Source organism: Pectinophora gossypiella, chromosome 12 (genome assembly GCF_024362695.1).
Source record: "Pectinophora gossypiella chromosome 12, ilPecGoss1.1, whole genome shotgun sequence".
Taxonomy (NCBI): domain Eukaryota; kingdom Metazoa; phylum Arthropoda; class Insecta; order Lepidoptera; family Gelechiidae; genus Pectinophora; species Pectinophora gossypiella.
In genome coordinates, this window is record NC_065415.1 from 10,646,851 (window position 1) to 10,674,369 (window position 27,519).

Genomic DNA, 27,519 nt, shown 5'->3' on the forward strand with positions numbered 1-27,519 from the left:
ACAGTAAACCAAAAATCTCTAAGGGTAGCTGCGAAATAGCGTAGCCGTTTAGCGATTTACGTCGACCGCAAAATAATATAAGGGAATAAGTTAACTCGAGAAACATGTGGTGTCCCAGAAAACTATTTTGCAAGGCTTTTATCTCATTTTCGCGGGAACGAGCCTGAGTAAAAAGTTTTGCGAAGTTGTCGAGAACACAACAGGTGTTCCTGATGTGATGGTATTAGCAGCTTTTAAAAAGTATTGTTTACAAAAAAGCCAAACTTCATATTCAATGAACAAACCGTTTTCTTGGAAAGTGCTGGTGAAATTTTTAACATTGAAACAACTTTGCCAGGGTGTTTTATGTATGAAAACTTTTTGTTCTTTAACAATATAATACAGGTTTTATGTTTATGCATGTTTGCTTGAAAAAAAGAAATGGAACTTATATTTAAACTTTAATAATAATAAACCTTCTAGTTTACCAACGTACCGACTAGTATTTTGATTTTATAACCCCTTTGGGCATAAAATCTTATTACCATCTCTGCATTTATGAGAAAAAGCTAATATCTAAGTTCTGCTAACAATTTCTTTAAGTTATTTTCTTTTAAGTATAAATAAGTTTACTAAGATGTGGTTGATAAAAAAGAAGAGGTCATTGTGAAGTCAGAAGTTCGCCAAACTCGATCTCGAGTTGTTTATAATTAATGCTCGATACACCCGCACGGGAATAATTCAACGGCTTATGCACCCTCGATAATATGAGATGAAGTTTCTTTAGACGCCGAGGCAGGCGGCGCGGCGGCGCGGGGCGTCGCGGATGCCGTAGGGCGGAGCTTCCAAACGCCGCTCAGTCGGTGGGCAGCCGCCGTCCGCGCTACACGCCTGACAATACGCGCCAGCCGGCCGTCATGCCACGTGAATCGCGATGTCGCTCTCTACGCGCGAATATTTATGACGCGAAACTCGCATCTTCATAAATGGCACAGCCGATCTCGATGCCTCACTGCAGCTCGCATTTAAACATAAAATGCCAATAAAACAAACTCTCGCGAAAAGACTCGATCGCCGAACTTTTAATCAAGTAATAGTGTACGTGTTATTCTACTGCCATGTTATCGAAACTAACTTCGCAGCCGAAATGCCGCACGAGTGCGCGTACCGTAGCTCCGAGACGGAAACGTCGGAAAATGCGGTACTTTTCTGCAAAATTCGAACCATAAGCAGTTTGGACCACCTGTTACAGAATATCAGTCGAACGCATTTCGACGACGTGATGTCGTTGCACGTACAGTGCAGCGAGATTTTGTTCTTCGAAAGCACCCTGACTGCACAGACAGAAAAAACATCAAGCAAGCACGCGAACCTAGCAAAGCTAAGAGATCTTGTCATTGATAAGTGTAAGATACGTCAGATACCGGCACGTGCGTTCGAGAATTTCAAAGACCTGAAACGTTTGCACGTGACGACCCACAACAGCGAATGGTCCGCCATGACAATGGAAATACACGAGCAAGCTTTCGCCGGATTGAACGAGTTAATTGAACTCGATCTGAGTGACAACAACATCTGGAGCACTAAAACTGAAACGTTCTGTTTATTGTACAGTTTGAAGACATTAAATATGTCAAAGAATCATTTACAAAACTTGAAGACTATTGGATTTGCGGATACGTTACGAGAACAAAACCTGAGCGTAAGAAGTTGTAACTTAGTTATAGAAACTCTTGATATGTCTCACAACGATCTTATTGTTGTAACCGATAACAGCTTATCGAAATTACGTTCTTTGACAAAACTGTTATTACAAAATAATGCAATATCTACCTTAGAAGACGGTGCTTTTGGCGGGCTTATTAGTTTACAAGTTTTGAATTTGTCAAGTAACTTTCTTAATACCATACCTCCTGACCTTTTTACTGACACAAAATCTTTGAACAAGATTGATTTAAGTAATAACACCATTAATGTTTTGCAACCAGGACTTTTTGCCGGTTTGGAACAACTTCAAATATTAGATCTTTCTTTGAACGATCTTACTAGTCAGTGGATAAATAAGGGCACATTTGTAGGTCTATTGCGTATGGTGATTTTAAATCTTTCATATAATAGATTATCTAGGATAGATCGGTACATTTTTCAAGATTTGTATAGCTTACAAAAGTTAAATTTAGATCATAATGAAATCACTTCCATTGAAGATCATGCGTTTGAGGAGCTACGAAATTTGCATTCATTGACACTTTCGAATAATAAACTTGTACATATTCATTCTCACTTGTTCACTGATTTACACATATTGCACGAATTGTTTATTGATAATAATAAAATCAAACACATAGACGATACTGCTTTCGATAACATGACTGCTATCGAAGATTTAGGATTAAATGACAACGTTTTATCACTGATTCCATCGTCCATTCGTAAATTGCGGTCTCTGAGGTCGTTGGACATCGGGAACAACAATATAACACATTTAAACCGGGAAAACTTTCGTGGGCTCTCCGAACTTTTCGGTTTACGTCTTGTGGATAACAAAGTTACGTATTTAAATGAAGATACTTTTGAACATCTACCTCAACTGCAGGTACTAAATTTAGCATCCAACAAAATAAAACATGTCGCCCCTGGATGTTTTCGCAAAAATGTAAATCTTAAACTATTACGTATGGATGGGAACGAAATCACCAGTTTTGATGGAATATTTACGACACTCGATACTCTAGTTTGGCTTAACATGTCAGCAAATAAAATCACGTCCTTCGATTTTAAAAGTTTTCCTAATAGTCTCGAATGGTTGGACTTACATCAAAACTTTATAGAGAACTTTGTTAATGATGACATGTATTCAAATGTAAATATTAAACTATTAGATTTAAGTTATAATAACATAAGTCAACTTACTGTGACTTCTATACCAAAATCAGTTGAAAAGCTTTATTTTAACGATAACAATCTACAACACATTCAAGTTGGTACTTTTTCAAAACTACAAAGACTATCAACTGTGACATTAAATAATAACAAACTGGTACAACTTGACATGAATGCCTTTAGGTTAGATCAAATAGATGAAGATAGTGACTTACCCGAGTTCTTTATAAGCGGTAACCCATTTGTTTGTGATTGTTCAATGGAATGGATTCAACGCATTAATTATTTGAGCCATAGCCGACAATACCCGCGCGTATTAGATTTAGATAAAGCAATGTGTGCATTAGTCCACTCGCGTGCTAAAGAGAAAAAAATGATTATAGACATGTCACCTTCTGACTTTCTCTGTCCCTATGAGAGTCATTGTTTTGCTCTCTGTCATTGTTGTGACTTTGTTGCCTGCGACTGTGAAATGATTTGTCCGAATAACTGTAGATGCTATCACGACATCACTTGGAATGCAAACGTAGTAGATTGCTCGAACGCGGGCTACACAGAAGTTCCGGAGCGAATTCCGATGGACGCCACCGAAATATATTTAGATGGAAATCACATCAGCCATTTGGGAAATCACGTGTTTATAGGGAAAAAGAAACTGCAAGTGTTATACTTGAATGATACAAAGTTAAAGGAAGTGAACGATCAAACTTTTAAGGGCGTGGATTCTTTGAAAATATTGCATTTGGAAAATAACAAACTAGTTGAGTTGAAAGGGGACGAATTTGTACATCTAAATAATTTAAATGAGTTATATTTGGATCACAACGCTATTACACACGTAGCAAATAATACCTTTTCTTCCTTGAAATCACTCTCAGTATTGAGAATAGACGATAATAAGCTCGTAAATTTCTTTCCATGGAAATTATTAGCCTCGTCTTCCAAAAGTCTAGCTCATGTCTCTATTGAGGGTAATCAGTATTCTTGTGACTGTAAGAGTATAGCTGAATTGGATTCGTGGCTTAGGAGGGATCCGGGCGATCCTGAAAAAATGTTGTGTACAGATAGCGCTGGTAAGCCTACTAAAATTACTATTGCCTCAGTCTTAAGTCATTGTAAAGAGTATATGGGATCGGTAAATGACCCAACTGTATCTAAAGACGAAATAGTTTCTAAATCGATATTTCTTCCTGATAATTATTTCGCTGTAATATGTGGTGTAATTATTATTATTGTAGTGATTTGTTTGATAGGTGCTATCTTTTATGCTTTCCGATACGAAGTCAGTGACTGGTTGTACACAAACTACGGCGTACCTCTGTTCAAAGAACAATCTTGTCCTAACGTCGATCATGTGTTAGAAGGCAACCCAAATCATATGTACGATTATTACGTGATATGTAATACCAAAGATACAAATTTCGTCTACCATAACATAATGTCCGAACTAGAGTTCAGAAAAATGTCTTCAAAAAAGTTTTCACCAAATGAGCCCACTCTTAACATACTGACACTGGACAGCTTTTCAAAATCATCAAAATTGTCTAAACGTCTCATCATTATTCTTACAACACATTTTATTTGTAATGATCTGTGCGATATTCATTTCAAAAATATTTTCTATAGTTATTTGAAATCCCTAAATCGTAGCGATATGAACAAGGTAATATTTATTAAGTTAGTTGACAACAACCAAATAAATGATGAACTGTGTTTTGTATTAGATAAGTTCAAAAATATATCGTGGAACGACCCCAGATTTTGGGAACGGTTTATCTCGCTATTGAATTCGACTGATACAATTATAACGGTAAAAGGGTCGGAGAATAGTGTATTCAAGAAATCGTTACGTCAAACTCCGACGTTGAGGTACACAACAATGCCAGTATCAAACGACAGTTGCTCAAAGCAGAATTTCACAAATTCCTTGCAGTATTGCAAAAGGACCGATGGTGAATCATCTCAGTCAGAAAGCTCTCCCTCCTCAGATAACAACACGTACGGGGATGGGAACAATTCGAACAATAGCTACATGTCGATTGACAACAGGACTTGTCCTCGGTTTAATTATGACCTGCGGCTGTCCCCTAGCAGTGGTCACGTATATTCTAGGGTAGAAGATATCTCTCCGACTGTTCCACGTTCTATGACGGCCAGTGCTGCAAGCAGAGGACGCACGTACTTTGTTTGAGTATTCTTTTTAGTATTCCACCCTCGTGTTTGTTACAGTTTTTATGCACACATGCTTGCACGTTTCTCGTACTAAGTCACAGTATTGCTATTCGTTATATATGTAAATACTACTGTACTTACTATTGCATACTGTCAATTTTCACATACGTAATCTAAGATCTAAAACGGTAGTATAAATACGAGTATTTTTAATGAAACAATATTTTGTACAAATATTGTATTGAAATGTTGAGTCTGATTACGAAAACACTTTCATGTTAAAATATATTATTAATTGTAACGACATAGATTATAAAAGCTGTGAGAATTTCATTAAGCAGTCACTGTAAAGCAACACCAAATAGAATAGGATGTTTAAAGTATTTCCCGTAATCATTACATACTTAAGTAAATTTTGAACTCAAAACTTAAACTTATGAAATAAAACTTAAGTCATATTTATGGAAAGATCGCATAAAAGTAATATTATGGAGCGCTTTATTTATTAACACTAAATTCATACTTTATATTTCTGTAGGTTTCTTAAAGTTGTTCCATTTATTTAACTAATTATAATGTGAAATATTTAATATGCATTCATATTTACGAAGTCATGTGTACGTATATAGAAAATAACATTATATATATACGATATTAATATTATCGTTTATTAACTATAATGTATTGCTTGAGTACCTTTATGATTATTATGTATATTTAAGGTAAATCGTGATATTAGATTTAATAATTATAAACATGGAAATAAATGTAATTTTTGGATTGTAATTATTAGTATTAATGGAAATTATTGTTTTGTATAAAATGTACAAAGGTATCTTGAACCGTAATAAAATTATACTGACGTTTTGATACTTATTACGTTTTTTATTTAATCTTTCCTGCGAGTGATCTTTAATTTTACATTATTCAAGAGCAATTGTAATTACTTTTTTTTGTAATTACATTAAAACATTAATTAATGATTATTAAGGGCAGTTTCTGTAACAGAAATATTTTTCTCTCAATTAATTAGAGTGGGTACCTACTTGAAATAAGGAAAATTTAGATGAAATAGAAACACGTTTGTTTTGTTTAATTATGGTTTATAATGAGATGTTTGATAATTTGGGTCGCTTCATTTGGACAGGCGTAAGCGTAAAAATGTTTTAGGTTTGGTGTAAAAACATTGTTTGTTTTACGTTCATTATTTTAATTGTTCATTTTTAATTCACTTATTTTTTTTTATTTTTGGGTGCCTCATGATGTGTACAGGCGTCGTGGCAGACCTCGAAAGAGTTGGCGTGACGACTTGGACGCTTGCCGGAGGGACTGGCCGGAATACGCACAGTACCGCGAAAAATGGAAAGAGGAATCTTGTAGGCTACATTATTTAGGACTTATTAACATGAATAATAATAGGTAATGTGACATTTTATTATAATAAAATAATGTCCTAGTTAGGCACTTTCTTCTTTGAATGAACAGTTTGGTAGATACAAAAGACCATGCACCAACCATGCATGCATGGACCGTGACAGCGACATAAATTGTCAGAAAATTTCCTGCTGTTTCGGTATGAGTAAATATGTGTGTCCAAAATAATAATGCCAAAAAGTATATTGACATGTTACCTTGTAAAATCTCAGTCAAAAATGATTACGTGATCATTTAACTTCTTCTGTCTTGGCTTATGAAGTTTTAATTGTTAAATTGGTAAGCTGGTATTTTAATTAAAAGAACACATAAAGTAACATTTGAATTAAGAAATGTTTATTGTTTCTCACACATTTAGACTTTTATTGTTATTATTCATATTTTATAAAGCACCGTTTTTTTTTAAATGAATTAGGTATCTAACACAAGAAGATATTAATAATGCGTCCATGTTTGATGCTAAGAAGGAAGTTATCTTTGTTTGAGACTATACCTTTTTTATAGTAACCAAAACCATAGACATTTTTACATTTTGTTCATGATCTGAACATGAATGCTTATTACACATCTCTACTTGGTCTGTGGCTTAGAATATTTCAATTTCCAATAGCAATATTTACTTATCGAAGTGCAATATTATATTAATCAAATGACATTTCTAATGACATGCATATACCGTCATTATCTAGTGTTGTTTCAAGTCCCGACGATTCAACCTGTGTGGACATTCTAATTGGACGATTGTATTGTCAATAAAGATAATATCTTCGAACAAGGAACTGTTGTATGAACGATTTATAAGTAGCTTGTTTGCATTACTATCCTTGAAAATAATTACTAGGCCTCGTCAAAGAATGTTGGAGGTTGGTATTAATTAACCAAAGCAATAAGGGATCAGAATCATTATACGCTCCGTGGTCTAGAGACCAATGGAATATTCTAGATCTCATGCTGCTTATGACCTCCGGGTCTTATACTCCGGTATGTAGAAGAAGTTGAAAAAGCAACGGAATTATAATGGTTTTCTATTGCAGTTATTTTTGAGAAAAAGATCTCTACTATTTGCAATTTTTGCAACTCCAATTAGGATAGCGATGGTCATCACATGCACTCTTACTTACTTCAGTTGTCACAATATTTTAGGATTCTAATCAATTTTGTGCGAGCTGGATCTTATTGGAAATAACATCTACATATTAGCTCCCTATATGGGTGTCCATAGAACAAATTCAAACATCCAATGAGATTTCTTGAATAATTTCATATTAGCTTATATTTCAATACGACTGCTCGTTATGTGTTTTGTAGGGCCAAGTAGTTAATGCCATATGCGGCAAATCTACAACAAGTCACGTCAAAAAAAGAAGCTTGGTATGTGAAATGTTCCAGGTCCTATTATTACATCCATGGCGACCATTTTCCATTATCTGGGATTGTGTTGTTCAATATCAATAGTCATAAATGTTTAAATATATATTTTTTAATACGATTAGTTTTTCGTATGACCATTATCCTACACTTTCGGAGGTGACGATACGACCTATGGAGGAACACATTCATAATAATAAAAATGACGTGACGTAAAGTAGGTGGGTATTTATTTATAAGTAGGATGAAGTAGGTATACTTATTTATTTCAGATTATATTCTTATTCGAATTTCGGATTCTCGCCATAAAAGTTTCCAACCTTATTTTATTTGTGTTAAAATTTGTTTACATTTGCATTTCTCCTTTTATGACTCCTAAACAAAGTCTAAATTTCCACAAGAGACGCTTAATGTCCGCATTACGTTCTTGAGGGACATATAAATAACAGGTTTACGATCACAGTACATGTTGAAACAATTCAACTCCTCTTGTGGTTGAAAGAATCTTTGACATGTTAAGTTTATGTAACTTCAAATGATTTAACGTAAACACCTACACTAATTATATTTATTATAATGTACTTACATAAAAAGTAATGAATTTGTACCAAAACGTATATCGTCTGAGACCGAGAAATTCATCATCACTAATTTAAGAGCCACGCTCTTGTCGGTGTAGCATGATTGCTACTTTTTTTAGGGAAAAATAGGGCAGTGGTTTCCCCCTGCCTTCCGCCCCGCAGTACTCTGTCTGATGCAAGTGGGATGGCGCCCAGAGTAGTCTTAGTTCTACAATTCAAGTCGAGTATTACAAAGCCATAGGACTCCTTCTCCTCCGCCTCTGAATAGTACTGACAGTTACTGCTGCCCTCTGTCAGGTTCCAATACCGAGAGATTACAATACAAATATACTTTATTACACCAAAATAGAATAAAATAGTAAAAGAGACTTGTCTAAGTACAGGGCAAATGGCGGCGTTATCGCTTCCAGACAACCATAAGGCGAGGAAATATGTAAAAAATCAAAGATTGCAGGTGCAAACTAAGTACAACTTATTAAGAGAATGTGAGATTGTGTTCTTTCTAAGATGATGGTTAATTGTTATGGACAATAGGCTGATTGTCACTATAACGTTCATCATCATAATCCATCTTTGGACTTCGTATCTTCAAGATGTTAAAGATTACGTGTTGTTATGCATTCGTATTCTTCATTGATGCAAAAACGGTGATAAAGAATTGGATTCTATAGAATATAAAACATAATAAGGAAAGGCCCGATTGAATACACTGTTTTGACTCCACAATAATTTTACCAAACAACAGGATCCATCCATTATCAACATAGAGTTAATCGTAGGTTAATATTTGCTTAGTAAATCATAATATTATTGAGACATGACTGTTTGATGAACTCTATTGTCTCTGCGTATACCTACTTACTTGTTTAAATGTAATTATGGATTGTGACGCAATAAATATTGTAACTAAACTAATAATAAAACCTAGACTTTAACATTCCATTGGACTACTTTGGTTTACAGTTTTTTAATAAGTATAAATATACAATGACAGGCTGTCAGGATCGAAGCCAATGGAATTCCATAGTCTCTACTTAGCCCGGTGAGAAATAGGCGTGAGTTTATGTATGTATACAAAGATTCTGAAAAGGGTTGTGCGAACAATTGAACTTCAGGCAAGCCAAGCAAGTACAAGCCAAGTTGCAAACAATTACGAAAAACGATAGATACTGTGATAATAATGTATAAGATTGACAGAAATTACCATAATTATGTATAAGTCATACATGTCAACTCCATACAATATTATTTTTTGAATAGTTTGCAACTTGGCTAAATCTTGGCTAACTTGGCTTGTTAGCCAAGGTTTAGCCAAGTTGCAAACGATTAAAAGATTTGATCATTGTGGTTACTATATATATTCTATACATTATTTTAAATGAGTAATATTTAAAGTTACACACATACCCATTGTAGGAGAATTTAAATGCAATGATAATGAAATGATTCCTAAGGCGCTAGGTTTTGAAGTTTGAATATAAGTAAGTACATAACAATTAAAGAAAATTTAAATCGAAAAAAAAACTGACTCGCCGCAGCTCTTGTCAAGGGTGTGTCCATTAGGCACCCATTCCAATACAGCCGGGAGGAGCGTGTAAACCATTACACCACAAGGTCCTCCTCCTATCCATGCGAAAGTCAATTCTTTTTCGATAAAATTTTCTCTGTGAGTTTCCCTAAGCACGAGTAAGTGCTATAAAAACAAAAACCATAACAATTTGAATTCGTAGAAATTTTACGAGTATTTGGACTTGGTAAATGATGAATCATGACATGTGACAACTATATCTATTAGAGCACACGTGTAAAGTACAAGTGTTTGCGTATTTTTTCTTTTAACAGACCTTAAGAGTCGCACTGTTTCGCCAAACTCAAATTAGTTTGACAAATATCACCTTTAAGAAAAAACAGTGTCTCGTAAGTTGTTAACAAGCTGTTCTGAAACTTCAAGGAAAAATTAGGTCGAACTAACAGGTCGAAGTTTTCTAAATGAATGGAAAGTTACCTACCGGAGATTTAGCTACATTTTTTACCGTCACTGGGTAGGTTTGCTGCAATGGCGTCAACTATTTGGCCGGACTAATGATGAGCGCTGAGATATTGAGACATCAGGCATGGGGGTTGGGAATCGCAAATCTCAGCTCAGGGCAGTTATAGGCTATGTGACGTCACGTTAAATTCAGCGTGGCGCCCTCTAGAGGACATAAACTTAGGACGAAAAAAAAAACACAGTTTTTTCAAATGGTAGTGTGTTGGGTATCAAATAAAAGGGCTTGATTTGACATTTCAAATATGTCCTAACATATAGCTTAGCATATGTAGCTTTCAGTTTCGCTCTATTTACATGATCATTTCGCTGAATTGATAACATCTTGCATAAAACACGTATCGGAAGCACGTTATCTTAATAAAAAGGACCCAAAACAATATAAATTAAAATATCAGTTTAAAAACTAAAATCTGACTCTAGACCGTTATTTTTCCGAGGTCGGGTTTTAGTTTTTAAACTGATATATTTGTAAGCATATTATAGGATATAGTAACCCTGACACCAGGGTGGATGAGGTTGGTACTCCACCTCACAACCCACATGATAGAAGGAGATAGGATATAGTCACTGAGTCCAGATGCCTTTCAAAACCTTAACCCTATTGTTTAACTATTGTGTCTGGATATTTGATCCTTACGACTTATAGACGACTATGTCTTCTCTATACAACTGCATACATTTTACGCCACCCCGGTCGCGCACCATGGTGTCCTTGAGATGGGGGCAAATAGGGATAAATGAGTGTTGAGGAGCTCGGTGGCGCAGCGGTAAACACGCTCGATCTGCGATTGTTGAAGTAAAGTAACTTTCGCAGAGGCCGGTCATAGGATGGGTGACCACAAAAAAAAAAGTTTTCATCTCGAGCTCCTCCGTGCTTCGGAAGGCACGTTAAGCAGTTGGTCCCGGCTGCATTAGCAGTCGTTAATAACCACCAATCCGCACTGGGCCCGCGTGGTGGTTTAAGGCCCGATCTCCCTATCCATCCATAGGGAAGGCCCGTGCCCCAGCAGTGGGGACGTTAATGGGCTGGTGATGATGATGAGTGTTAATCAAACTTTCACAGATCATATCTCCTTTTAATTTCTCGCTGTCGCTGTCTTCTCCGAGTTTCCAATTCGTCAATCCCGTCCCCCATAGCCTGCCAATTTTAATCGGATGACGTTCGCTGCATTGAAACGCATAATTACTAGCTCGATTGGGAAACTCTCACGGGACCGCGTACGTATTAGTTTTGACATTCGGCTTGATGGATGGACCACAATCTCTGGACGAATCTACTGAATGAACGCCCGTATATGTGACAGTATAACAACTTTACATTCCTGCGTAGCAACACGTTTATCCCATCACTCTAAGATTTGTTTTCCTGTGGCATTGGGTTTGGTTAACTTTGGCCGGTCATAGATAGTACGAGCGATAGGTGTGTCAAATTGGGAGCTCAGGCTTGGTAGTTTGACAGAGCCAGGACGGTTAGTTGAATTCCGGATTGATTACTTACTTTTATGGTTTGCCGAATTTGGATAGCGGACGCACTGCGTGACTTGCGGCTTCTATTACTGAGGTTGCGTAGTGGTTGATCTGATAAAGAGATTACGCTTGTTCTGATCAGGAAAAAGAGTTAACTATCTACATACTCTCGTCTGCTATACTGTTGAGGAGCACTACGGTACCATTTCACATTACTCTTTTTCTTTACAAATTGAACTAAAATCTCACTAAATGTCAAATATGTTAGTGAGACATGGTTCTAAAGTGGGGTGATATTGCTCAAGACTGCACAGTCACGAGCATTAATATGTATACACTTTGGTACCATGTCACATTAACTTTTTTGACAAATTGAACTGAAATCTCACTAAATGTCAAATATGTTAGTGAGACATGGTTCTAAAGTGCGGGTTGCTCAAGACTCTAATTGTAGTATACAAAAAATAAACATTAAATGTGCTCAGTTGCTTATCATTTCGAGAATGTCATAAAAAATACTAGGAGATTGTGTTTTCTCTAAATTGATGAAGTAATATAGGTTGATAGGCAACTGCTTGCTCTATCTGCCCTTATAATGACTACAGGCGTCCTGTCTGTTTACGTATACAAAAAATATTGTATAAGAGGCACAGGTGGGTTAAAATGGCCACATCGAAGCAATTCATTTAAGAAAGCAATATTGCTATTTGACATTTGTTGCATTGCGCACTTACTTTTATATGCGCAAATGTCAAATTGCAATATTGCTTTCTTACATGAATTGCTTCGACGTGGCCATTTTAACCCCTCAGTTCTTCTTGTGAAGGCATATATTTTTATGTATTTAATAACCTAATCAGCAATAACTATTAAAAATACGTAATTAAAAATATTAAATCGTAATTTAATGACTATTTTATTCCTAATTGGAAGTTAGTTTTACAACCTCAGTTGGACTTTATAATAATCGATTATTACATTATTTCACGCTTAATCAGTTCCTACCTTTATCGTGGCGGCATCTTTTAGTATCCCATATAACACCATACACGGGTGTAAGAACTGTATAGGTGAGTACAAAGGGTTTTTGTAGTAGAGGCATTGACTTTTTTCCTTACTAAAGGAAGTTTTATAAAGGAACAAAGGCTAAGATAACGCGATGTTGCCATACTATAATGTCAACTTCCGCTACCAAGAATAAGGATCTTGGACCATGAATATCAGATATTGTGCCATTCTATTCAATGCACTTCTCAACTGTGAGCTTTCAAAATATTGTTACTGTGTATTGTGTCTTACAATGTGCGTTACTGGATCCATCTCGTATGTGGAATTTTATAGAATGACGTTAAGTGTGACAGTGATTGCATAGGTGTGTCTTAGAGAAAAATAAGTTATGCAAAAATGTAGTTTAATTTACTTCCATGTCATTTACATACATACATACATAAACTCACGCCTATTTCCCACCGGGGTAAGCAGAGACTATAGAATTCCATTTGCTTCGATCCTGACACACTTCTCTTGCTTCCTCCACATTCATCAATCCATGTCATTTATTTGACAAAAATTGTTGTTTTTATTGTTTATTTAAAAATACTTATCGTAACAGTTATTGAAATTAAATGTAGGTAAGTATTTGCTTTATGCCATAATAATTTAGAGATTAGGATTACGTACCTACGAAAATAATATTTGGTCATTTAGCTGAGCATGCTCTGCTTTTAGCCTCATTCATCACTTACTGTCAAAAATCAAAAACTGCGATTTATTTTTTTAACTTCAAAACTTAAATCTTAGTCGGTTTTATCAGCTCCATTCACATGCCAGCCTTGTATTAACAAGGTATGTAACAAGGCACATTTGAAATGATTATACGCGTTACATTGATTACCAAATCCAAAGAAATTTCGATGCTAAACATTCTAACGAGGATCATTGTTAAGTCTCACATAAAATACAACTAAACCTCTTTGACTTTCGTTAAAGCATCTTCTCAATTGTCGATACGATATCGGGCACGGATTACTACAGACATGATACTCAATAAGCGCGTTTACAATAATTATGTACTTCTCATTATGTTTTTCATTTCATAATACACATAAATTCACGCCTATAATGCCTAGTAGGGTGGGCTGAGCCACAAATAATCTAAGGCCTACCAACCTAATGGATAAGTAACGACAAACCGCATTGGTGGCGGATGACAAACCACATTGACAAAACATTACCACATAACATAAACAGCCTATACACGTCCCGCTGCTTGTCACAGGCCTCCCCTCATCAACCGAAGGGGGAATGGAGCATACTAGGTGTTTGAGCTAGTAGCCCAGAACCAACGGCTTATAATATATAGAATCATCATCATCAGCCCATTAACGTCCCCACTGCTGGGGAACGGGCCTTCCCTATGGATGGATAGGGAGAACGGGCCTTAAACCATCACGCGGGCCCGGTGCGGATTGATGGTTATTAGCGACTGCTAATGCAGCCGGGACCAACGGCTTAACGTGCCTTCCGAAGCACGGAGGAGCTCAAGATGAAAACTTTTTTTTGTGGTCACCCATCCTATGACCGGCCATTGCGAAAGTTGCTTTACTTCAACAATCGCAGACCGAGCGCGTTTACCGCTGCGCCACCGAGCTCCAATACATAGAATCATCTTACCTTTTAAGACTATCAGGTGAAACATTACCATTGCATTAATATTATTTTCGTCGTACAATATGGGAGCCAGGTATTCTTATCGTGTCGTATCGATAAAACGCTCTTAGAATGTATAGAGACGCTTACGTAACATTTTGACTTTAATGTGAAATTGTAATTGAATCTCTAATAAAATCGAACAGTGTAGTGACAAATAAAGATTTAATGAGGTGGTATTTATTACTCGAGACAAGTACTGATGTCTTTAGTCAGTCTTAAATCTCTGTTCTAGAGCATTACTCTGCGTCTCTTGAGATGCAATGAAAAACTTTGAATAGGTAGTCCTTGAGTTCGTTATATTTAACATCATCGCCATCGTTAGATCTTAAGTCAATACCAAAAAGAAAAAATATTATTTTGATATAACAAAACAAACTTTTATACCTATACCTTTTGTTGAATATTTAATTGGTAAAAATTTTACAAAATATATTTATCTACAAAGCTAATATTTAAGAGTTTCTTTTTGGTTGAAGGTGAACGATTGTTTTGTTTATTACGTAGACATAATTGGAACATAAGTTACGCTTTAAAGAGTAATTTATTTTATTTTCAAGTGATAAATATAAGTATTCTCATTTGGTAGGAAAACAATATATCAATACTCTTATATATGAAAACTATTGTAAGTTAAGCTGGCTTTGATATTAGTGGCGAGAGACAAGTAGGACAAAGAGACAAATAGGACAAATTAACATAATAACGACCTCCGTGGTCCGGTGGTTGAGCGTTGGGCTCACGATCCGGAGGTCTCGGGTTCGATTCCCGGTTGGTACATATCACAAAAATTACTTTGTGGTCCCTAGTTTGGCAAGGACATTATTGGCTGATCACCAGATTGTCCGAAAGTAAGATGATCTGTGCTTCGGAAGGCACGTAAAGTCGTTGGTCCCGGTTACTATTTACTAATGTAAGTAAGTAATCGTTACATGAGCCATGTCAGGGGCCTTTGGCGGCTCAATGGTAGCTCAACCTTGACACCAGGGTTGATGAGGTTGGTAATCCACCTCACAACTCACACGATAGAAGAAGAACGTTATAGTGACAAGTTGCCGACTAGTTATTGGGAATACGTGATCCATATTGCTTTTATTTGACAACGCTTCATAATAAAATTTTGAATTGTGATCTTATTATGCATACATTGTTTTAAGTTTACGCGGTCATTATTATTTATCATAATTAAAACACATAATAACGGGTTCTTACCGCGTTTAAAATAGGGATGTGAGACTCCCGATATTTCGACACTGTTGCAAGTGCCATGACGCGGTAAGAACCCGTTATTATGTGTCTTATTATACATGTTAATAACGCCCAAGTTAAACTTCTTCAATTAATTCAAAACAGTTCCCGATAAAAACAACTTGACAAAACTCGGAAAACAACGACTAAATAATTTAATGACCTTTTCCTACCATGCTACACCGCAGAGTAACTTTCGGCCAAACTTATCACACCTTGAGGTATCCCAAATTCGCTCTTAACTCTAACGGTTCAAGGAATAGAGGAACAGCATTTGGAATTGGGTAGAAACGTTAACAAATTGCAGTTGTTACTATGTTCGATTCGGAATTGTACAATTGTACAATACGCGACAGTAACAGGCTAAGTTCTTGCGATTGACACAATCGGTTCACTACAAAATAATATTATATTACGTTGCTCCTTTATGGTACTGGGCTATTGTAGTGTACCTTGCAGCGATTCGCCGAAGTGGCTGAATTTCGCTCGGTCTATAATTTAGAATATTGAAATGGTACAAAAACGTGGCGTTCTTTGGGTTTTTATAAAAGAATGTCTATGAGAGCAATAATGTGCTGTAGTAGATAGCTAGCTAGAATGCTTAGCTTATCATTCGAAAGATCTAAGTTTGATTCCTGGTACCTAATAATTACTTTGTGAGTCTCTTTCAAATTGTCGTTATATTTCCTGGGATTTCTGGCGACTCAAAAATAACCTTGCTTAGCTTTGTGTGGTTGGTCATCAATCTTTCAACAAAAACTATAGGTTCTTATAGTCGTGCCACCAACAAATTGCAGTTGCAGTTGTATAAACCTGGTTGTGCAATTAATTTGTTACTGGCAACCCAATCCCGAATTATTTCCATAGTGTATTAGTAAGATAGGCTCCTTACTGATAAATTACATACACTGACAACCCTCAAGAAATGCGATATATCTTGAGCCACCCACTGGGTCGAGTAGGTATCACTTTACAGGAAACCGGCGGTTGCAACAACTATACCATTCATGTCAAACGCGAATCGAATACCTCAAAGTATAGAAGAACTTAAGAGTTTCTACCTTATTCCAAAACTATACGAAGGCAAGAAACGTAAATATACGGACCGGAAAGTAAAAAAATGCAACCGCAAAATGACAAATGACAATCAAAAATTCGAAAACGATTACCTACATTTTATTGTGCAAGATTTCGTTCATTGTTGCACTTTTGTCAAAAGAATCGCGTGTTCCTTCCGTTACAGAAAATTACATTCTTTTTCATATTCATAAGCATTTTTTATACAATTTCGTATATTGCACGTGTGTCAGTTTTTGAGTGACATTCCGTTTTCAACAATGCTTTATGGTTTATATTTGCGTGCAACGGATATTGCCTAATATTGAAGAATGTTTGTGTTCGTTTTTGTAGACACACTATGCAACTGAACAAAATAATGTGGTCTAGAATTATATTCATCATATTATACCTATTAATGTGTTGGAATATTTGAATTATTCGTTTAACAAAATATTTCATAAAGTAGGTAGGTACCTATCAATTTTGAAAATTCAAACTATTTAGTAAAACCTAAGAATAGTTTTTACATTGTCGCCAAAACCATTATCACAGAATACATAGACGAAATTAAATTGCAATTTGTATAGGGCAAAAAACTTAATCACTTGCAGTTACCAAAGGAAACGAGCTAAAACATTTCTACGAATGGGGTGGATTTTATTTTTTCAAATTACAGTTATTATACCCGGTAACCGTAATCAGGATCATGGTTCAAATGTAGGGTTTGCGTTTGCCAGTTCATTTTATACAGAGGGTCACATTGTGTTTTAAAAGTTTATGTGAAATTAAATTTTTGAATTGTATCATTGATAAATATTTAAAAAGAATAACGAAATTAAAGTTTAAGACTTGCTTCTTAAATTTTATTTTTGGAGTAGGTACTTATTAAATAGTACTATTTTTTCTAGCGTAAAAGTCCTATTTAATGATAAACTTTTTACTAATTTACTATTTTTGCAAAATATCAAGTTGTCTATACGGAAAAACTTGTAAGTATTTTATAAATTGAATACAGTTTTATTATAATAATATTGTTGACGGTAATATTCTGTACATTTGAAGGTACAACAGTCGTGCGATCAATTACTTTATCAAACACAAATTCGAGAATAAGTATACATATTTTCTAAAGATACTAAAAACCGCTGTCAAAATCCACCTGCCAACTCCACAGTCCCCATCCTGCGTTATGTCATAATCACCATTCCTTCGAGCATAATTTTTGTTGCTAACGATCCGAGACAGTGTTTGTTCTTCTCCCAAAGTCGCCCGCGACGCTCAAACGCTCTGTAAACATATGTACGAAACCAGCAATCATTCTATACACTGGCCTTAATGATAGCCCTTCCAACAAGTAAATTATCAATTCTGCTCGAGGGTTCGGACTTTGTTTTTGGAAAGCGGTAACAAGCCTATCATCTACCGCCCTCGAGTCATCGCTTCACGCTATTGTGACCTCAAATTTAATCCATTTAGGCTCAAGATCCTCTGTAGATAAAACGAATTGTAGTTCGAGACCGTAAAAATTTGAGGTAAAAAATTATAAAACGGTCTGACCTTGGGAAGTATAACAAGATCGACCGTAATAGTTCGGGTTAGTCATCTATTGCATTTTATTGATCTATTAGTGATGACGTCGTGGTTACTAACATGATTGACGTAGGTATAAAACGATGAATAGGCTACATAATAATAACAATATATCGTTTATTGAACATAGACTTACAATTTTACAATAATAAAAATATAGACAACTATAATATGACCAATGGCTCTAGATACGCGGCGGTCCCTGCACTAAGCTAGGTTGTATCGCAGTGGCCAGATTACGATTTCGTATGTTAGAACTTACAAAATGGACACACGGATAGATGAAAGAGCACTATAAAAAAAATATGACTATAACAAAAGATTCTATAATGAATCATAATAAAAATATTTAAAATTAACAAATATAATGTTGTCTGTGTGTGTGTGTATGTGCGTGCGTGCGTGTGTGTGCGGGAGGTTCTGAGGGAGTACTTAAATATATAGCTAAATGTTTCATCGTATTTTGTGTAATACTTACTGATCATTATGATATGTAATACATAGAGATCATTATTTATTTTGGTAATAATCATCACGATTTTGTAGATTGGAAGAAAACCAAAATTGCTGCATGTTTTCTTACAATTTGCAACTCCTTCACCCCGTAGAGATTAGAAGCGTATTGGACCAAGTCAGTGAGTCATGAAATGATAGGCTAATGTGATTTCGATTGAACTAAGTTTGAACCGATCTAATCACGCCAAATTCCAATTTGACCAATTAAACTTGTGATGTGTTAGCATTAAGACTGTAGTTGTGTACAGTACAAGGTCAAAGTGGCAATCACTGCTTTTATATTAGATTCAATGAACTTTGTTATGATACACCCTTTAGTAGGTTTGAAATTAAAACTTTGATAATTTAACTCTATCTTTATTCTATCTAAAAAAATACTTTTAATAAGTAGGTACCTATTAATGATTTTAGATTTGAGGAAAACACAATATTTTCCATTTGAGAGTTCATTGGGAGGTGAATGGATAAATATCTGAAATAAATATTTCATTCATTCATTCATTCATTCATTCATTAAAAATATATTTTTTTATTTCTCTGGAGTATGAAATAAATCACGTAGTAGTCAAGTTCATACAGTTGTAACTCAATGAAAACTTCACAGTACTTTGATTCTAAAAACACAGACACTATAATTACGGCTGCAATACAAATACAACTCAATACACTGTAACAAATCCTTATCAGTTGTTGTTTTAGAATCAGCCGTAACGTATGCAATACAGTATTCATAATTGATCCCTGACATTACGTAAACCTAGTTTGTTGCATGCTGCTAACATGGAAACGATTATCGCAAAGTATATTCACGAACTGAACATTTCCATGAACGTACCTCAACTCTAACCTATACTTAAATTGTCTGACCAAAGACATGTTTTTATAAAAGCAAATGGTGACTAGATTTTTAAAACAGTTGTTTCAAAAGTAATTCTTATAATAGTGTAAACACAGCGTTTGACCGCTCAGTAAAATGGAATAATTTGAAATGGCTATCTAAATATTTTAAAAAGTAACAGACAAAATACGATCACTCACCAGAAATACTTTAATATAATGTAAGTTTCTAATGTCCCTACTTTGAACACTTATAATAGTAAAAAGCGTGCCTCGCATTGAAAGCTAAATTAAAAAAGGACCCGGGATCATTCGCATTTTAAAATAAAACTAAATAATAATAATAAAGGCAACCCTACAAAGTACAAATGAAGGAAAAATAAGTAAAGAAAACTTGCAGGCAGCTTTGACGTTTGCACGAAAGCAAACATAGTTGAAAGCAATAAAAGTAAGCGAACCACTCCGTCGCTCGTTACTTTTCAACTTTTAACTATTTCCTAAAATTCTCTAAAGCAAACATAATTTCTACGTCAGAAGTGATTATTACTGCCTCTTTTTTAATTTTCACTTGTTGAAGCCTGTGATTATGTTGTTTTAAGAATGTAACGGGGTAAGTAGGGCTTCTGCTAAAAACTTATCGATCGATTTCCTACTTCGCAGAACCACTGACACGTTGTGTGTTAACAGTTCAAGGAGAGGTATAAAAAGATAAAAAAGACATGGAATTTGTAATAAAATTGTCAGAACAACAAGAATGTAATTCATCTCTAATGTTGATGAGATTTCTGATACACATACATCATCTGATAAAATTTTATATTCCATTTATAATTACTAAATAAATGATTACGTATTAGAAAATGAAAAATTTACTACAAATGGAATATAAAATTTTAAAACATCGACGGTTATTTGACTAAAAGCTTCAATGAACAAAGTTTAACGCTTGGTTATTAGATTAGATTATTAAGGAAGATTGGTTATACAAATTGTCGTATATTGTCCTAAATGTTGCTCTATGAGAATACCTTGCAAATGTGCTTGTAAGCCTAATAATGTTTGGTTCACATAATATACCTGTAATTAAGGTATTATTTTAAGCCGTAAGAAAAAAATAACAAACGAACAGTGAATCCATAGATAAATTATTGAACACACAATATGAAGTACCTACTTCAATATTTCCGTTGCCGATACATTAGATAGTTATTTATTTTTAATGTAAGATAAGCGTTTGCGTAAACGGGAATATCATTTACCGTCCACATTCGATTTATGTTTGTTGTACTAAGCAACATTTGGACCAAGTAATTAATTAGTGTTGATGGAGAATGCAACAGAATAACATGTATAGAAAAGCCATTTATCTTTGCACCACTTAATGTGTTCAAGCAGGTTATTCGTGCCATGAATGAAAGAGATGGCGAATGTGAAATAGCCAATGAATGTACAGATGTTTATTCAAAAAGGAAGTTCATAATTAGAGGGGGGTTTCCTGTCCTATTATATCATGATAAGTATAATGTTCAATTATGTTTGTATAGGTTTTTACCAATAACCATCCATCAACAATAAAGTTTACATTGAGAACTTGTTGCTAATAAGCCTGAAGGTAAATACGTGATGTCTATACTTACACGCAATATTACTATACTATATTGTAGGTACTAGATACTATGTGTACTATTAACGTAACGTTTAGGCATAGAATAATAAATAATACTACGTATAGAACGGCAGCACTTCGCTCCCCACCAGCGTATGGGCTAGGTTTACCTCACTCCCCCTCAAACATAGTTTAGACTTGAATTGTATGGTGTCAGACGTCACACACCCAGATACGCGTGTACGATAATGTCAATGTGTAGTTGTAAAACAAGCTTGTTTGTATGAAGTGTCCGGGGTGAAGTTTAGGGCTTCTGAAAATAACCTACCAAATGCATAGATAAAGTTCCTCTGAGAACTCATTGCACAGAAAATAACATACCTAACTAAGGACTTGATAAATATCTAAACAGTTAATCTTCTTCTTTGCGAGTCGATGGCGATCGATACAGGTAATAAATAGTGTTTAAAGTTAGAATTTTTATATTTGTTCAGCTTTTTACCAAAAAGTCGCAGAAGTGATGGTCTAGGGAAAATTACTTTAGAGCAATAAGCCAACCAATTTTACTGTGTCCATATGTAATGGTTATGTCTAGATTTAATCTTAAGTTTTTCCAATAGAGAATTTATATTTGATTTGAAAAACATAATAATATATCCACGAAAAACAACGAAATCACCGTGTTTCAAACGCGAACAATAAAAATAAACGCGAGCTTGTGTGACTCTTGCCACGCTTTATATTTCACAAAAAAGCTTACCACAACCCGTTCTACAATAATAGGTATCCGAAAGTGCAATGACCGCGAGACAGCTACTGTATTTACGAAGCGAATCATAATTAAATGATAAGGACATTGACGCGCCAATCAGCAGCCGACGTCGCGGTCACCACACCCACCGCCGCCATCTTGCTTGCGCTAGCGCATATTAATTGCCTTATTAAGGTGGTCATAGTTGAACAATAAGAAAATTAATCACACCTTTCTGTAGAAAGATGAGCTGATTTTCTATGGCAACACGCACAATTTACGCAGAGGGAATGTATACTGGACTTAAAACGACTTGCATCGACGAATAAACACCTAATAAGTATCAAGCACATTATGATAGTGATATAAAATGGGATAGCTTTTAAGAAATTGACTTCAAATTGATAGAACATAATTATTTTTATTTACTCCATAAGTGATCTTGACAATAAAAATAAGATCGAGTCATCATTAAAACACTCCAGAAATCCCTTACCGGTGATGGTCAAAAATATTATCGGTACGACATCACTTATTTATTTTGGAAAAGTCACTGTCCTAACTCCCAAGCAACTGTTGGCATACAAATTTGACTATAATTCGGTAGCAGCATTATGCTTTAAAAACCCTCTTGAATAGACCTTCTTTAAAAGAAACACTAACACTGATAATGAAGTGAAATTATGTTTTATTAAAAAAACAAACGGAAGATCAAAAACAAAAGCAATTTGTTTAGGTATATAATTTATGTATACACCTAAACAAAATTTGTTTATTGTAACAACAAAATGATGTGAAATTGGTATCCTGTTATTTTTCTGGCAATTTGCCCTTTAACTTTTCACGTTTGAATGCTTTCGTATCAAACAAATTTAAAAGCAAAATATCGTTATTTGCGTTTATTTGCCTTGCCCTGTTGTTTAGATCAATCAGCATAAATGTTGACCTATTTTTACGTTTCATTAGGTAATTATTGATGTGCTTAATTGTTCCAATTATTATGTCACTTTGTCTGTTAGATCGTAAATTGTCGAGTAAACTTGATTTCCATTGTTACTATTTGTTGTAATTCTGATTTCATTTAATACAATAAGCACTCTACTTGCTTTGGGTTCATTTCATCTTCATAAAGGCGTTAATTAACTTTTCCATGATTTTCTATTATTAACCATACAAAGCGGAATATTCTTTGCTTTGCAACCATCATAATCCAGTCAGCTTTTGTTACAGTAATAGAATATTACTTTCGAGTTTAGCTACAAGACTTTCAAAGTTCCCGTGACCTCTAAAAGCTTTGACACTTCGAATCATTCGATACCACACACATCATTGTTGTAATCACATCCATTGAATGTTCGACATGTCCACGCTTGGTTTTGTCTGTTTGCCTTTAACGTTCACTGTCAGCGTTCACAAATGGTTCGCCGTAAAAGTCTTACGACTAATTTAGTGCCTATCATGACTTTGGATGTTGTTCGAGACATTATGCCAGATGTGGGCGTTACCATGTTGATTCTTAAGATATTTCCTCTTGTTCGAGCTGTCGCGGGGCGTATTCTGATCTGGGAATCGCAAAGTAAATACACATTTTGGATCAACACAATAAATATATTTAATTGTATTAAACAATGATGTGAATTTCATTCAATACGGGACAACAGATGAATTGACATGAAAATGAGTGAATCCTCATTAGACTTCATTATGTAGACGGCTAATAATAAAAACAGTTTTTAATAATTAACTATTGATAGTCCAGTCGCTAGTTCCGGAAAAGCAGTTAATGCCATATATAATTTTATAATAAGTCACGTTAAAATAAAAAAGCATTCCTTGTGAAATTATTTTTTCTACACATAATGTACGTAGTTCCATCTGGATATTTAATGTCTACTTATTTGAAATCAACAAGAAAATGAAGGGTTTATTAAAAAAATACAGACATTACCAGTCTCCAGAATAATACTCTGCCATTGAACATAGAAATTTCAACATGCTAAGTACGGGCTGTTGTGTTCCGTATATGGCTCAAAGTCATTTTTGTCCTCGTTCTTGTCCGATTCAATACGATTTGCTTCTCCAAATTGAATTTTAATATCGTTAGCGTGAAAATTATTATCTTTAACAGTCACGTGGACGAGAATTTAGTTTATAAATTGGTTACATTTATTCTATATTTTGACATGAATGGTCTATATATTTCATACAATACTCTTACTTATTACTTTCTCAGCGGTTTTCAATTCCCAAAGCGTTTGATTCAAATAAAGCAACTAAAACCATGTCCAAACTTTATTTCTCTCCATCGTTATCAAGATAGTCATTGACGGGCCTTTCCATCGACTTTTTATTTCGTATGAGTGAATTTAAGGTCGGGTCTACGAGTACGTGTCTATTTTTATTGGTCTCCCACTAATGGATTTTTGTAATATGATCCTTAATTTTGGTGTTTTTTTTACATCGCACTATACGCTTTTACAGTCGTGTACCGCACACGTTTAACGTCACATGACTGGAAATAAATCTTTGTTAGGTTCTTTGAATCACTACATGCTCTTTTATACCTACTATAGTATATTTTACTTCCGCTATTGATCAGCTTAATTCAGTTTTAGCTAAATCATACGTTTCTGTAAGAAATGTTTATTCATTAGTAGCTTTTTTGTTAGGTCTATTTATACCCTTCTAAAACAATACAAAAGAATTGAATAACAAATAAGCTACCAATTCATTCCTGTTACGGATGATTGTACAAAACAAAAACACAGTAGGTGGCAAATGTAATTGAGTATTGTCTTCCTGGACCGTGGGCGTCCACATTAAGTAACTTCTCCGATGATTATTTTACTTTACACATCTCTCTCATTGTAACTTGCTTTTATTAATGAGTGTGTTGATAAGAAGCTGTGTGCATGATTTATTATTTATTGTAAGTGATGTTGTGATTGTAATTTATTTACGTTCTACTAACCTCATTCCTCATTCCTCATTGAGGAGCTCGGTGGCGCAGCGGTAAACGCGCTCGGTCTGCGATTGTCGAAGTTAAGCAACTTTCGCAAAGGCCGGTCATACGATGGGTGACCACAAAAAAAAAGTTTTAATCTCGAGCTCCTCCGTGCTTCAGAAGGCACGTTAAGCCGTTGGTCCCGGCTGCATTAGCAGTCGTTAATAACCATCAATCCGCACTGGGCCCGCGTGATGGTTTAAGGCCCGATCTCCCTATCTATCCATAGGGAAGGCCCGTGCCCCAGCAGTGGGGACGTTAATGGACTGATGATGATGATGATGAACCTCATCGCGTTAGCATAAGCCAATTAATTTACGATTTCATACACGTGCACATTTAGTACCTATTTCTGTTACTGCCTGGTTTTTTTCCAGGTCTTTGTATGGCCAAGTCTATTTTATAATTAGCTACAAAGATTCCACGTGTTCGTTGCAAAAGGAGAAGCACTACTTGCATTCACATACCGTTTTAGCCCCCGAGTCTTGTGGTGAACGTAGCTACCCCGAGGCATATTGCAAGTCCCTTTCAGGTCCCCTTTTCCCTTGACGATACTACCGAGGGCTAGCACGGTCAAGAGAACACAATAATTAATTACAAAGCTCCAGTAAACAAAAGGGATAGCATTAGCCATTATTTTCTTACCTTCGAATAAGTTCCAATTGGAGTTCATTTTTCGTCTAATCCTCCTTTTGGCTCAGTGTCTTTCTTAAGGAGCATTTTGACGTAAATACGGCTAAGACAATCTTATTAAGACCATCCTTAATAATGAGCAAACATACTCTTAATTCCATTTTTATTTATAAGATGGTGTATTTAGTCGTTAATCCAGCAACGTAATTACTTTCGTTACTTAACTGAATTTGATCTCAAATATTCATCATGCTGATTTTCGTAGAAAGTTAATTTTTAATCAATTATTAACGAAATCTCTATTTCAGTTCATAGAGTTTTCAAAATTATAGCTATGTTAACACATTTTGCTGTAAGACATATTGAACGAGTTTAATATTAATTAACTCGCATAAAAGTGATCAAGCTTTACAACCGCAAATGTGCATAGCTCAAAAGTTTTAAGCCAAGCATTAACCCTCGAATGCACAGTCCGAGTTCCCCCACAACGCAATTTAACGTGATTGCGTATCATACATTTATTATTTACCCTTGCCATATCTGGTGCAAGATTAAAAGGCGACTTGTGCGAAGATTAAATCCAGGATTTTATTCCCATATTGCCGTACATTTCCACCCCACGGTTGGAGCAGAAAACTCGAGTATTCATTGCGGGTAGCCAAGTTATGCCGACGAGGGTTGACGAGCGCAGGTTAACCGTATTTGTAAATTTGAGGAAATATTTGTGGTAGACACAGCTAGTTGTGTTTTGGGCAGGAATTTGTAGTAGTTTGATATTTAAGTTTGAATCTTCTTGACTTAAGTTAGATTTTCATTTATGCAGCAAGGTAAATTTAATATCCGGGCAAAATTATATTCAATTTTATTATTTACTTAGATCTTCTAATTACTTAATCATAACCTTTTTAGAACTTTAATTCTTTGCTGCTTAGGCAAATGACGTACTTTAATGGTCCACGACTTGTGTACTGTTTACATCTTATTGCGCAGTTGTATCATGGGAAATAAGTGTGTGGGATTTCAAAACATCATTCATTATTATTTTTTAGACTAAAATACCAAATGCTGCAGGACTTAGTACCGATACTTGTTTACCTATTTTAGCTCAACCTCTTGCAAACACATTACATTATACGTATATATATACACACTTATGTATAATTTAAGAACAACACAGGATAAAACGAAGAAGCCTTGATTCTTAATGTATTATGTTTGAGCACTACTACCTCACACTTGATGAGTCTTGTTTGCTTACAAAGAAATCGTGAATGCTTTAGAAGCGATACACTTAGAATATATTTTAATATAACACTATTATATCTCCTTTGTTCGTATCTACCTAATTCTAAGTAGACTTAAGCCTGCTACTCTGACGATATCCGCCAACCCTAAAAACTGCAAACCAAGATTTATATGGAGGTCGTGGTTATTTATACCACCAGCCTTATTTTTATTCCCTGTGTGATATTTTTAATGAGGCAACTGAATAGTTCGTTGCACCTTTTATTACTAGCCTTAAAAGTATTAGGATCCTACTGGAATTGGGAATCACAAGCCGAACTATCTATGTTTGTTCAGTGGCGGGAGTGAAGTGGTGCGTTTAAGTTGTGTATTTTTTGTTCACGTGAT

General features: G+C 35.2%; 2 protein-coding genes across 2 annotated transcripts in view; both read left to right on the plus strand.

Annotated features, from left to right (window-relative positions):
- Positions 1 to 27,519, plus strand: part of LOC126371179 (uncharacterized) — a 729,644-nt gene that overhangs the window by 101,615 nt on the left and 600,510 nt on the right. The window lies entirely within an intron of this gene.
- Positions 854 to 5,782, plus strand: LOC126371186 (toll-like receptor 6). Its single transcript, XM_050016435.1, has one exon. It carries the CDS (start codon positions 1,016 to 1,018, stop codon positions 5,051 to 5,053), a length of 4,038 nt encoding a protein of 1,345 aa, XP_049872392.1. The 5' UTR covers positions 854 to 1,015; the 3' UTR covers positions 5,054 to 5,782.

Coding starts and splice junctions, on each gene's coding strand:
- LOC126371186 (XM_050016435.1), top strand. CDS start 1,016: ATGCCAATAAAACAAACTCTCGCGAAAAGACTCGATCGCCGAACTTTT.